Below are 12,105 nucleotides of genomic sequence, written 5' to 3' on the forward strand. Positions count from 1 at the left end.
AACAGGTTTATTTATAGAGATAAGAGTAAGTGCTGTCATTATTTTGCCTATGAAATAATGGTGTGATGGACCAATAAGGTAATTAGGGAGACTATTTGAAGCAATAATAAGGGAGCCTTAAAACCTTGCCAGTGTCCTTCAGTGTGATACGTTATATTTTTTCCTGTCCCAAAATGGGATTATTTCAAGACTTGATTATTTCCTTATTAAATGCCTTTGTTTCCTCCTTTGCTCGTGTAAGGTTCAGACAGAGTTTCGGAAAAGCTGGGAACGCTGGAGACTGGAACACTTTTATGTCCAGAGAGACAGCAGTATGAAACCACTGAAATGTCCAGCCAACAGCCTCAGCAGTGGCGGCACAGTGGGCAGCAGTGTCTATGCTGCCACTTGCCAAGCCACATTCAGCTAGGATTGCTACAGATTGCCCAAACTGAACTGTAGGAGGCACCTGAAGACCCTCAAATACCCAGGCACGCAGCTTAAAAATGTTTGCTGGACCCAGAGACTTAACCTTCTATTGCTCGTTGCTGGAGGCAGCTGGACAAGGCTTTCTAAGGAAAGCAGTCTGCTAATGTAATCAACACATCAGAAGATAAATTGAGCATGTCTAAAGTAAGTTTTAAGAGTTTGTTCCTGTTAATACACGAGGCCTCCAGGTGTCCAAAACTTAAGCAGTGCATTGATCCAGTCACAAACCACAGGGTCAATGGCTTATTATTGTAGGTGGGCGAGCTGAGATCCACTGATTAAATTACAAGAATACAGAACATGACTATTGACAATAAACCATGTTTGTACTTTTACTGGGAAAGGTGAGGCTGATATTCACTATTTTTAGAAAGAGACATTAGTGGAGTTTGAACATATTTCTTTGTGGCACAGTCACTGGGCCACAACAGTTAAATGGAAAGAGCATCCCTAAATCAAGGTTGGAGGTCTGCTTCACTGCTTGATGCGAAGGGGCAAATATGGGGCATTCATAAAGCCTATAACTAGAAACAGTAATGTGCACACTACTGATTATTTTTTTTTAAGCTTCATTTGGAGAAGTATGTTCTTTGTATATCAGGGGCCTATCCTCCCATTAATGAGTATGGGTTCTTTGGGTTAACGCTGATAGTGTAACACCTGAACATTAATCTTTTACACAGCACTCTGCACTGTCAGTTGGTTGCACAAATATTAATATGGATGGAAGTAATGAGTTGCACCTCAGAGTAAGTGGCTGACCGTGGATGTTTTCTGTGGATGGTATGCTCCGTTTCTTGGGTGTACAAACATGCAAAAGTTATACTGTGGCCATTACACATCTTGCAAAATTTTCTTCACTTTGAAATAACAGAATTCTTGGAGTTCGCTCATGTACTCTCTCAATTTCCTTGTCTCTTGCCTTGTTTGTTTTCTTTTGGCATGATGTATCTTCAAGGCTCTTTTCTCATGATGCCAGGAACTAAAATATTGTTCTTTGAGTTTATTTGGTAACTACACTTTTAGCACTGAGGACAGCTCCCTGCTGTACTTTCTCTTCTGTGCTGGAGCTATTTAAATGTATACTCTTAATGAGCCTTTAAAATGTCACCATTTACAATGTTGCAAGATGAAAGGAAATATTTATGTAAACTCAAAAGTTTTTTTCTAAAAATGAGTGAATCCAGTCCAGAGGACCACTCAAAGTGCTAACTGCTCTCAACTCCTGCTGAAATCTACAGGAGCTGAGTGCGCTCAGCACTGTGAAGGGCAGAGCCTACATAAGAAGATTAAGAGAAGCTATATACCCCTTGCCCCAGTTGCTTGGGCTAGAGCTACACTACACACTTCAGTATAACTACCTTGCTCAGGCATATCAAACCTCTGAACAACGTATTTATTATAACAACCTTAACCCCCCACCCCTCCTATGTAGACAGCACTATGTCAGCAGCAGATCTTCTCCTGCTGACATAGCTACTGCCTCTTACAGAGGTGGAGTAACTAAGCTGACAGGAGACGTCTCTCCCATCGGCTTAGAGCATCTTCACCAGAAGTGCTACAGCACTGATGCAGCTCCACCAATGCAAGTTTGTAGTGTAGACCTGCCCTTAATGTGAAAGGACTTACTCCTGTGGTCCTTATTCAGGCAAACTGCCCAGTGAAGTCTGAGAACTTTGTGTAAGGACCAAAGGATCAGGCCTACTGTTTATAGGATTCAAATAGTCTAATGACTTATTTCACACTGTACTACTCGCAAAATACTCTTCCTCTCCCTACATACCACTCGGATTGGTATTTCTCTGTCTCTTTGGGTGTAAATAAGCTTTGGTTGTATTGGTTAAGACCAAAACTTTGACTCCTAGTTACCCTCTCTTCTCATGTTGTTTACTCCTAGTGGAGTTCAGCCAAGGTACTCAACCTAATACCTATCTGGTGTAAATGTCCTGCAGGGCCTTCTCAATCTTTGAGCTAGAGTCACAAGGGGAAAAGTAGTAATAGTAATAGAACCAGCCCCCCCATAGTCTTTATTGCAGTGGTTAGAGCTCCTAGGATGCTAGAGACCCAGGTTCAAGTTCCACAATTAGGCAGAGTGGACTGAGTCTCCAACTTCCCAGGAGAGTGCCTTAGCCACTGGGCTACAGAGTCATTTTCTCTTTGGTTCAATGACTATTTATTTAAAAAGTGGAACAGCTTCAACAAGACAAGTTCAGTGGTTCGGGTACTCAGGGTGGGAGACTCAAATTCTACTCCACATCAGGTGGGGGAAATCAACTCTAGGTCTCCCACAGCCCATTAGTAGCCTGGGAGCATGTGGGGTAGCTGGGCTCCCAGCAAGAAGCTGCCAGCGGAGCTGAGAGACCAGGCTTTCAGCTCCCTGCACTGGCCCTCTTAGGCCGATGAAAATGCTCCTGGTGAGGACTTGCAGTGTGCACCACTGCAGTAATTACTGAGGTGGTTGTAAGTCGACCTAATATAGGTTGACTTAAGTTTTTAGGGTAGACATACCCTCTGTCTCTCTGGTTGAAGAGGTTCCACTGTGTATAAATACTCAAATATTCATTGAGCCAGAGAGGAAGAAAAAGTGAGAGAATGAATTTGTAGGTTGGTTAAGCCATGTTCCTGGCATATAGGAGAGTCTGCTTTAAGACTCTGTTCCAATAAATATTTAATTAATAATATGAAATGGAACAGCTTCAGCAGGAGAGATTGAGAGAGACCTATCCCAGGATATCCAACAGCCTTGTGGTTAGGACACGTACCTACAAAATTGGAGACCTGCATTCAAGTCCTTGCTTCAAATCAATCAGGCAGAACAGGGATTCAGAGCTGGGTCTCCCACCTCCTTGTCCATTGGTCTGTTTAGTATAATGACACACAAATATGCCTGGCAGCCACAACAATGCTTTGAACTGTTGACTCTTTTTTATGCAAGGCCTGAACAACTGGTAGGCATGCACCTAATTTGAGAATCCCACCAGAATTAGGCATGAGCCAGAGTGTCAAGCATTTCAGCTGTGTCATGATTGGGGGGGGGGGGGGGGGGTTGCACATGCTCACCGGTAGAAATGTAGGTACTATGGGAATTTAGGCACTTACAAGTTTAGACAGCAGCTGGTTTGTGAATACCATTGGGACCTAAAGTAGCAGTTAGACACCTATGTCCTTTGTGAATCTAGCCCTTAGACTCTGCTTTCTCTCTCCCTCTGCTTGTCTGCAAACCAGAGTCTGTTGAGCTCAGGACACGCTGGAAGGCCCATATATTTGCTTGGACTTTTTCCTGAGGTGGGAGTAGTTCAAGGAAGTGGAGGTCTCTACTGTGGTGAAGATTTTACCAAGTCCTGTCATGCAGTTTATAAATGAACATGAATCAAATTGTTATGATTTAACTATATTTAAGTTTCAGACCCATAGCTGATAAGTTCTCTTTATATGTCCAAATAATTCAGTAATTTAAGTCATCTACAACCATGCAGTGAAAAAATAAAATATGGCAAATTTCCAAGAAAAGTTTTAGGTTGAGCTGCAACTGTCTCCCTTTACACAGTGACTGTTACTTCCTGTGATTAACAGATTTTTGAAATGCGTTTTAACATAATGCAAATTTGTATGTACTTTATTAATACACATTTGTTTACATGCATATGGGGAATTCTCATCCTGAAAGAAGAGAATGGACCCTATTTTCACCATGATAAAAGGTTAACAGTGGGATGCTACACGTTTCCATGTTCGGACCTGTGTTTAATATATTCACCCATGAGCTGAAAAAGAGAGGTGGTAACAATATGTTGCAGTAATGCAATTGTTTGGGTTAGTCAAGATAAAGGAATTACTATGTCAGATCAGACCACTGGTCCAGTACAAGCCAATACTAGATACTCCAGATAAAAGTGCAAGAAACCTCATATCAAACAACTAAAGAATAACTTCCCCAAAGGGGAAGTTTCTTCAGGTTAGCTTCACAAAGCTTACTTTTAGATGCCTACAAAAACGTAGGAATGACACTGCGATTCGCAGAGTTAGGTGCTTAGGCTTGCTATACAATGAATGGGGTGAGAGAGGCACCTCAGACTGCAATTCATAAATAAGTTAGCAGGTAGGGAGCAGCCTATCTAATAGATGCTGATGACAAGGGCGTGGCCTAACGCTTGCTCTTCTCACTCTTAGGCACCTAAGTCTAGGTTGCAGGGAGGCACTTATCTCAGCTAGCGATCCACAGGCAGAACTCCTCTCCTGGAGTCAGGCAGTTTAGGTGTGCTTAAGGTGTTTCCTGTGAGAATGAGCCAACTACTAGCTGTGGGACAGGCATGTAGGGACAAGGGAGGGTGTCTCTGGTTAAAACTGTTCTGCTGGGGATAAATGAGTGTCATTGATGAGAGAGCTTGGAAGAATGACTCTGTATCCTGGCAATTAAGACATCCACCTAAGGTGGTAGAAGACCCAAAGTCTAGTCCCTCCACTCCAATGACATTCTTTATCCATAGTGAAACAGCTTCCACCAAAGAAATCAAGGGATCTGTATCCCCTTTTTCCTCACCCCACTACACTGGAATATAGCCTAGCTCAGTTGACTAGGGCATTCTCCTGAGAGGTGTGGGAGATCCCGTATTTAAATGCTTTCTTTATTTCAAGCAGATGAGGAATTGAATCTGAGTCTCCCACATACCAGGTTAGTATGCTAACCACTGGGCTAAAAGTTATAAGTTTGGCTGCTCTTCCTGTTCAGATTCTGAATGGGACCTGATCTGGTAGGCAGCTTCTGGCACATGTACTGAATCAGGCCCTGCATGCGACTAATTTGGCCAGATATTTGCCTGCCTTGGTTTGTAAATTGTTCTGGTGCTTAGCTGGGGAGTTAGGCATCTGGACACCTAGAAGGAAGCAGCAGTATACCCACCCTGAGGCTGAACCTTTTGGTATGTACATGTTAGAAGTTCCTTAGGCACCTAATGAAGGTATGCCAGTGTTGGTGGCTTGCACTGGAACCAAAACTGGGCCTTAGGCACCTAAGTCTCCCATTTAGGCACTTAACTATACCTTTGTGAATCTAGCCCTTCCTAATTTCTTTCACATAGGTATTAGCTTACATCATGTGGTAATAGGATATATAAACCTTTTTTTAAAATCTTATCCAATGTAATTGGTTATTCCTATAAAAGCTCAATAGTATCTTGTGAGCATCAGTGTCAGAAATTAATTATTCACTATCCGTTTTAAATTTGTTGCCTTTCTGTGTTACTGCTCTTGTATTGAAAGGGTAAATAGAAGCACCCACTCTACTTACTGTATACCTCTGTCATGTCCCCTCTTATTTTAATTCTCTGAAAAGTGGGGGATTGTTTAGTTTTGAATCTCTCCTCATATGGAAGGCCTACCGTGCCTTATTTTCATCACCCACTCTAAAAGCCCTGTGAGGAACCTTAGAGACCTAACAAAGGCTCTGATTCAACAAAGTGCTTGCTTAAGTGCTTCGATAAACAGGAACGGATTGACATGAAGGCCAAAGCTGTAGGATACCAGTGAATGGGCAGCATCACAATAGGTAAAATTCATGATCAGCTGTGCAGTATCTTGCATTTGTCAAAGGGATAATTTACCTACTCTCAGCCATGGCTGGGTTCTAATTTAACTGTTATGTCTCATGACAAAACTTGGCTATTATTATGGACAGCTCAATGAAGACTTGAGCACATTGTACAGAAGCCATTTAAAAAAAAAAGTTGGGACATTTACAGAGTAGGTAGAAAAATTGTAGTAAAAAATGTTATAATGCCATGATCTAATTCAAGAGCTGGTCAGCCGCCTTGAAAAATACATAGCAAAACTGGAAAGGGTCCAGAGATTTGTGTTTAGTGCAAAAGGATGACAGACAGTTGGAAGAAATGTGCTTCATCAATTAAGGGTTGAAAGTATCACAGACACTTCTCTTCCTGTTGCCATTAAAGGGAGCACTCCAAAAACCCCAGGAATACCAGAAAGCATGCCTAATACTTTTATGGTAAAACATAAACAAGAAAAATTAATTTTGGAGGAAACTTTCAAGCATCCTCTTATTTGCCATAAAGTAGTAAAGAAAAATACAAGTTCTCTATCCTTCACCTCTTGTGCAGATCATCTTTCAGAGAAAAAAAAAATCACTGCGGTCAGATACATGAAGTTAGTTTTGTGAGAAGCTGCTGGTAAAACAAATTACGATTAAAAAAAAATCCTGGTTCTCAGTGACCCACCATGTCAAAATATTTAGGCTAATTTATTCAATCCTGCCTTTGGAAAAAATAAACATTTTTCAGACAGGGCCTAGAAGACAGTTTTCACACATTTGATCAGCATCTTCAATAAATCCTTTTGCTGTCTGACTGCTAACTATGCTTCAGAATTTGCAGTATCTTTTTAACCTGCATTTGTGAATGTGTATTTTTGAGCCTTGTAGCAACATGCTCACTCACTGTGATAATTTATTTCAAAGTGTTTGGAGCCAGACTTTAAATGCACACATAGCAATTTTAGTGAGTGAAAACTCTGCCTATTTCTGCTGCTACAAAGAGTATGTACTCCTTTCATGAATGTTTAAATGTTAATATGTATTTGAATGTGATTTCTTTGCATGTAAAAACAAACAGGCAGCTATAGAAGATGTATATGTAGACCATATATGCCCCCTGTACCCATTAAATGGATGTGTAGTTTCCTTATTTCTCCTTGGAATGTAATTCCCTTGACACATAAATCTGTTGTTACGGGTGTGGTTTGTTTCTTCTGGCTACTTTTTACAGTTCTTGGTGGAATATTTTCAAGGAGACTTAAGTGACAAGTTATGATTCACTCAAAGAAACAGAAAAGCCTTTATGGAGTGGATACTAAATCATTTGAGAGTTTATGTCCTCAAGCAGTCTGCCTAAAAAACATCTTCTACTTCTGCAGTGTTAGCAACTTTCTTGATCGCCCTCATAGCAACAGCTACTCCATTAGAATACCTGGTGAACAGTAGGACCCGCACTAGAATCAGACTGGGCATCTAAATTAGTGTTTTGAACAGATGACTGTCCAAATCAGAAAAGATGTTTTACTTGGTATGTGTTTAATTCTTTCTAAGAGACTGATTAGATTTGCATGAAATTTTAGTGGTACCTCAGTCTTTAATTATCAAAGCAAACCATCTGAAGCTAGAAGGCTAAGCAGTAGCTGGAGAGCTGCATAAAGATCCTCAGTAGATCAAGTATGATTGATATCCTTACTAATATTGTCCTTTCACTTTGATTAAGTCAGTGAGAGCATCTCACTATCTATTCCCTTCCCACTTCATGCTGGTAACTTGGACTGCAAAGTGTCATTTATATATCATCATTACACAAAGGGAATAAATTACAATCACACTAAAAACATTTGATTTTTTTTTATGGGTATGATCCCATCATGATACAATACATTTGAGGAAAACCTACTAACATTAGTCAGTATTGAAAAGCCATGGCATGAGTTAGTGGAGTAAACCCTTCCATGGAGACTTGTACTAGAGAAACCTCTCACAGTTTAAAGTACAGCATCTGCCAGAGGCAAGAACCTCCAACAATTCAAGTTGAATACCCAATGATGATAAAAGTTGTCTGTCTAGCCAGAAACCAAAATGGTTTCTTGGAATAGGAGTTAATTATACATATTTAATAACCAGGACAAAATAGCATTGTATTTTTTCCTGTATTAGAGCTCACCCATCTACAGCTGTGAACAGCTCAATAACTATAAAGAGATCACTGCTCATTAAGTAGGCAGTCTTGGCAGAGTTTGAAGCTCTAATGATTATTTTTCATCTCCTGAAGCCTACATTTTACCTTGAAACCGGAAAAACCCTTGGACAGGATTCTAAAGCAGGATAATTATTTTACAATAGATCACATTCCCATAAGGATTAAGTAAGAAGATGGAAAATCAAACCTTACATTACAGGCTGTAAACTTAACTTGGCTGAGTGCAGACTATAACCCATCCTCCATGCAGCATTATAAAGGAGTTCACAGGACCTGTGGGGTGCTGGGCTCAATACCTCTTCTGTTGAAGAGTTTATTCCTTAATCTGCATAATTAGGAATATTATGAGAAAATTATGGATTCCAAGTCAGCTGACTTTCCCTCACCATCTCCAGTTCTCTGCCTCATTTATCACCATCATCTCTTTATAAATGGCAGGACTAGCAGCCTGCCGAAGTGCAATTACAGTGATAAGGGCGAGGAAAAACAGTTATTAATCATACTATTAAAAGCCTCACTAGAGCTAAATAAGATTCTCCAGCAGCTAAACTTACCCCTTGCTGCAAAACTGTGTTCCCAAATTTCAACTTTCATTTAAAAAACAGATATGGTTTTGGCAGAAAGAACCTTGAAACCATAAACTGAATGTAGCTCAGAGGTGTAAAATACCCTATTCATTACAATCAGGGCCCTGGGGACTCTGCAGTCCTGTAATTTGGAATTTTTCCCCAATATATACCACTCAGCATTTTTCCTGGGGAATTTGCTTTGCTGTTGCAGCCAGGTGCCCATAGGACATGCCTGCAGCTTCCTCTTGATCTTCAGCTTTCTCCACAACACAGAAGTAACTGGATTATAGTCCATGTTCCCTGCACTGTCCCATTGACTCGGATGCGCTCAGTCCATGAAGAACTGTTGGTTTTGAAGTGCCAGGAGGATACAGTTCACACCTGGCTTGAGGAGTGCGCCTAAGGCAGGGCAGCGAGCAGGGGCAGGACAGGGGAAGCGCAGGCAAAGCAGCCTGAGGTGGCGCCAGCTCCCGGAGCGGGAGGCGCGCCCCCAGGTCCCTGGCGCCAGCCGCTACCTCCCGGCCGCGGGTCCGTAGTGTAACTCTCGCTCCAGCTGCTCCGCGGTGAGCGTGCCCTGGATGGGCTGGCAGCCCGGGTTGAAGACGGAGTAGGCGCTTCTCTCCCCCGGCCGCCTCTCGCTGGGGCCGCGCGTGCCGGCGTAGAGCCAGTAGAACAGCGACAGGACGAAGCAGGGCAGCCCGAACTGCAGCTCCGCGGCCAGCCCCAGCAGCACCAGCCACAGCAGGAACTTCAGCAGGGCCGTGTGGGCCAGGAGAGCCCGGGCGCCCCACGGGGCGGCGGCACCAGCAGCCACGTCCCGCGGGGGTCCCGGCCTGCGCGCCGCTTCCTGAGGGGCAAGAGCAGGCGGGGTGTGTGGGGGAGGGGCCCTGCGCCGGGCTGCCCCGCTCCTCCGGAACCCCAACCCCGCCCCCGCCCCCGCCCCCGGCGGCCTCCCAGACACCGCCCGCCCCCGCGGCGGCGGGCACGGGGGTCAAGGGTCACCCCGCTGGAGGTCCCCAGGAGCACGAGCCACCGGCAGCAGCGCTGGGGTCCCGGCGCCACCCCGCGAAGGGCGGCGCGGGGCAGGGCAAGTCTGGGCCCGAACCCCCTCCCCCACTCACCTGGGCGGGGCGGTCCCGCGGGCCGAGGGCGGCCTCCGGCCCTGCTCGCTGCTCGCTAGCTGGAGCCGCCACCGCCTTTGCCGGGGCCGCTGTGGGTTGGGGGGCGCGGCGCGCGGCTCGGAACTGCGCCAGCCTCCGCTCCATGGAGACCAACGGCCCCGGCCCGGCCCGCGCCGCGGCTGCACGTCCTGACGCAACCGGACCCTTCGCCCACAGGGCCCCTACGTCACTGAGCGCTCGGGGGAGGAGCCACCCGCCGCCCCGCCCCCAGCCGTAGGGGGCGGAGCTAGGATTCCTCTTCTCTGGCTCCTTCACGCTAGGGGGCGGAACCCAGCACCCCAGGGGGAGCCAGGCTCACTCACTGGGGGCCAGGGCCAAGGGCTGTTGCCTCAATCGAGGCCGATTTAAGGCCCAGCCACAGACTGGCAGGGCCCAAGTGCCCTGATGCACAGGGGTGGCGCAGATGAAGGACCCTCCCGAGGGGAGGCGGATGGATGTGATCAGAGGTGGAGCCCATCCCCTTCTTCTGCAGGGGCCTGGCTGGCGCTCAGCCCCACACGTTTGCAAGGGGGACGGGGCACCTGCAGCTCTGATCAGGGTTTGAGTTGAACTAAGCTGTTTGCCAGAGGGCGAGCGCCATGGATTAGGCTGGTTCCTTTGATGGGTTTTACAGTTGTTGCCTTTCACTGATAGACCCCGGGCTTTATGGTATGAGACAAGGCATAGGGGAGGTTAGCCAAAGCCTTTCTTTTTGTAAGGACTAATCTTACAAACTTCATTTCAGGGGGAGGGGAGTGGGGATGTTTATACAAATGCCATTTTCTTTTAGTAGTTCTAGTTTTGCTGCATACATTGTTACCCATAAAAATATTAAAATAATTGCGTGTACTTACACTGTTAAAAAGATCATCCTCGCTCTCTCCATCCTCAGTGGTTTCTGTTGCCTCACTATGTTACATTCCGATGCTGAACTGTTGAAGCATAGCCTGGTATGGGACAAAAAATTGGAGCATAGGCTATGTCCAGTGGGCAGGCCAGAAAGTTCACAAATTTTGGTGTGTTTTCTTAATTGACAGAGTAGGGATAGAAGGATTCTAAAATGCTGAAGATGCGCATGTACATTGACCCTCCCGTCAATCACTAAAAATACTCCTACAGCCATTTTTAAACTATAACTTTGTGTTCAAGACACCTATAACAAAAAAAAAAACCCACCCAAGTAAGCGACCTCCAAATAAAACAATCCTTCGCCTCAAAATATTAAAGCAGCTTTAAACAAACAAAAAAAACAAGCCCAATTCAACTGGACTTTGTCTTGGAAGAGGGCAGATGCTCATGGGATGCAGCCTTCTGCTCCTCTCCTGCTCCAGTAGGGAACGGAAGGCTTCTTCGACTTCCTCATAGTGCGTACCTTCCTCCCAGTGCTCCCACAGATACTGCATCCTTCCAGCCCAGGCCTCCTTAGAAAGAGCAGGGGCATGCAGGGGACATGAATCTCCAAAGGGGCTTAACAAAAAAAAGTTTGGAAACCACCAATCTAATGAGAAATGCCCCTTAAATGCCTGGAAGTGATCACAGCAAAGGGAGAGAGAAAGACAGTAAGATATAGATGTTAATTTAATAGCAGTGGTGGATACTGGAACAACTGAAAACAACACTTGTAGTAATAGGTGTTAAAGAGAGGCCCTTTAAATACTTCAAAAACAGAGTTTGAAACACAGCTTTTAAGATAGAAAGCAGCGTGTAGGCATGGGCAGCAGGTATAGGCCAGGGGAGGCTAAGCCTCCACAAACAGGATGCGGCGCACCTCCCTTTGGAGGCACACCACTAGCCTGCCACCTTTGGAGCACCACTGCCGAAAAGGCGCCTGTGGCCTTGCCCAAGTTTCGCTCCAAAACCCCGCTCCTGCAGCCCGCTCTTCCCCGGTAGCCCTGCCCACACTGCTCCTCTTCCCACCCCTGTCTGCCTCTTCCCCCCCGAGGCCCTGCACTCACTCCACCTATTCCCTTATACCCCCCACCCACCCGTGCTTCTTTGCCAATTAACTCCATGTCCCCCTGCTCCCACCTCTTTTCCCCTTGAGAGACAGAGAGGTGTGGATGGTGGGCGGGGGGGAGCAATCGGGGGAGGGAGCAGAGAGGCGGCAGGTGCGGGGGGGGGGCAAGCGGGAGTGGGGCCTAAGATGGAGTGTGAGCAGGG

At 45.4% G+C, this 12,105-nt stretch overlaps 2 protein-coding genes across 2 annotated transcripts in view; one reads left to right on the forward strand and one right to left on the reverse strand.

Annotated features, from left to right (window-relative positions):
- GLP1R (glucagon like peptide 1 receptor) overlaps nt 1-7,163 on the forward strand; it is a 101,968-nt gene extending 94,805 nt beyond the window's left edge. The window contains exon 13 of the mRNA XM_048843474.2: nt 242-7,163. Within this exon, the coding sequence (XP_048699431.1) occupies nt 242-409 (168 nt within the window). The 3' untranslated portion in view covers nt 410-7,163. The remainder of the gene's footprint in view (nt 1-241) is intronic.
- A 686-nt stretch (nt 7,164-7,849) lies between these two features.
- Nucleotides 7,850-10,139, reverse strand: SAYSD1 (SAYSVFN motif domain containing 1). The gene is made up of 2 exons (XM_048843479.2): nt 9,907-10,139; nt 7,850-9,632 (listed from the first exon to the last, which is right to left on the reverse strand). Exons 1-2 carry the CDS (start codon nt 10,048-10,050, stop codon nt 9,297-9,299), a joined length of 480 nt encoding a protein of 159 aa, XP_048699436.2. The 5' UTR covers nt 10,051-10,139; the 3' UTR covers nt 7,850-9,296.
- Between the last annotated feature and the right edge of the window lie 1,966 nt (nt 10,140-12,105).

Source organism: Caretta caretta, chromosome 3, assembly GCF_965140235.1.
Source record: "Caretta caretta isolate rCarCar2 chromosome 3, rCarCar1.hap1, whole genome shotgun sequence".
Taxonomy (NCBI): Eukaryota; Metazoa; Chordata; order Testudines; family Cheloniidae; genus Caretta; species Caretta caretta.

Bases quoted from the DNA above. Each gene is read 5' to 3' on its own strand.
- SAYSD1 (XM_048843479.2), bottom strand. From the start codon at position 10,050: ATGGAGCGGAGGCTGGCGCAGTTCCGAGCCGCGCGCCGCGCCCCCCAA. The intron at 9,633-9,906 runs GTGAGTGGGGGA...CTTGCCCCTCAG, and splicing joins CGCGGGACCGCCCCGCCCAG to GAAGCGGCGCGCAGGCCGGG.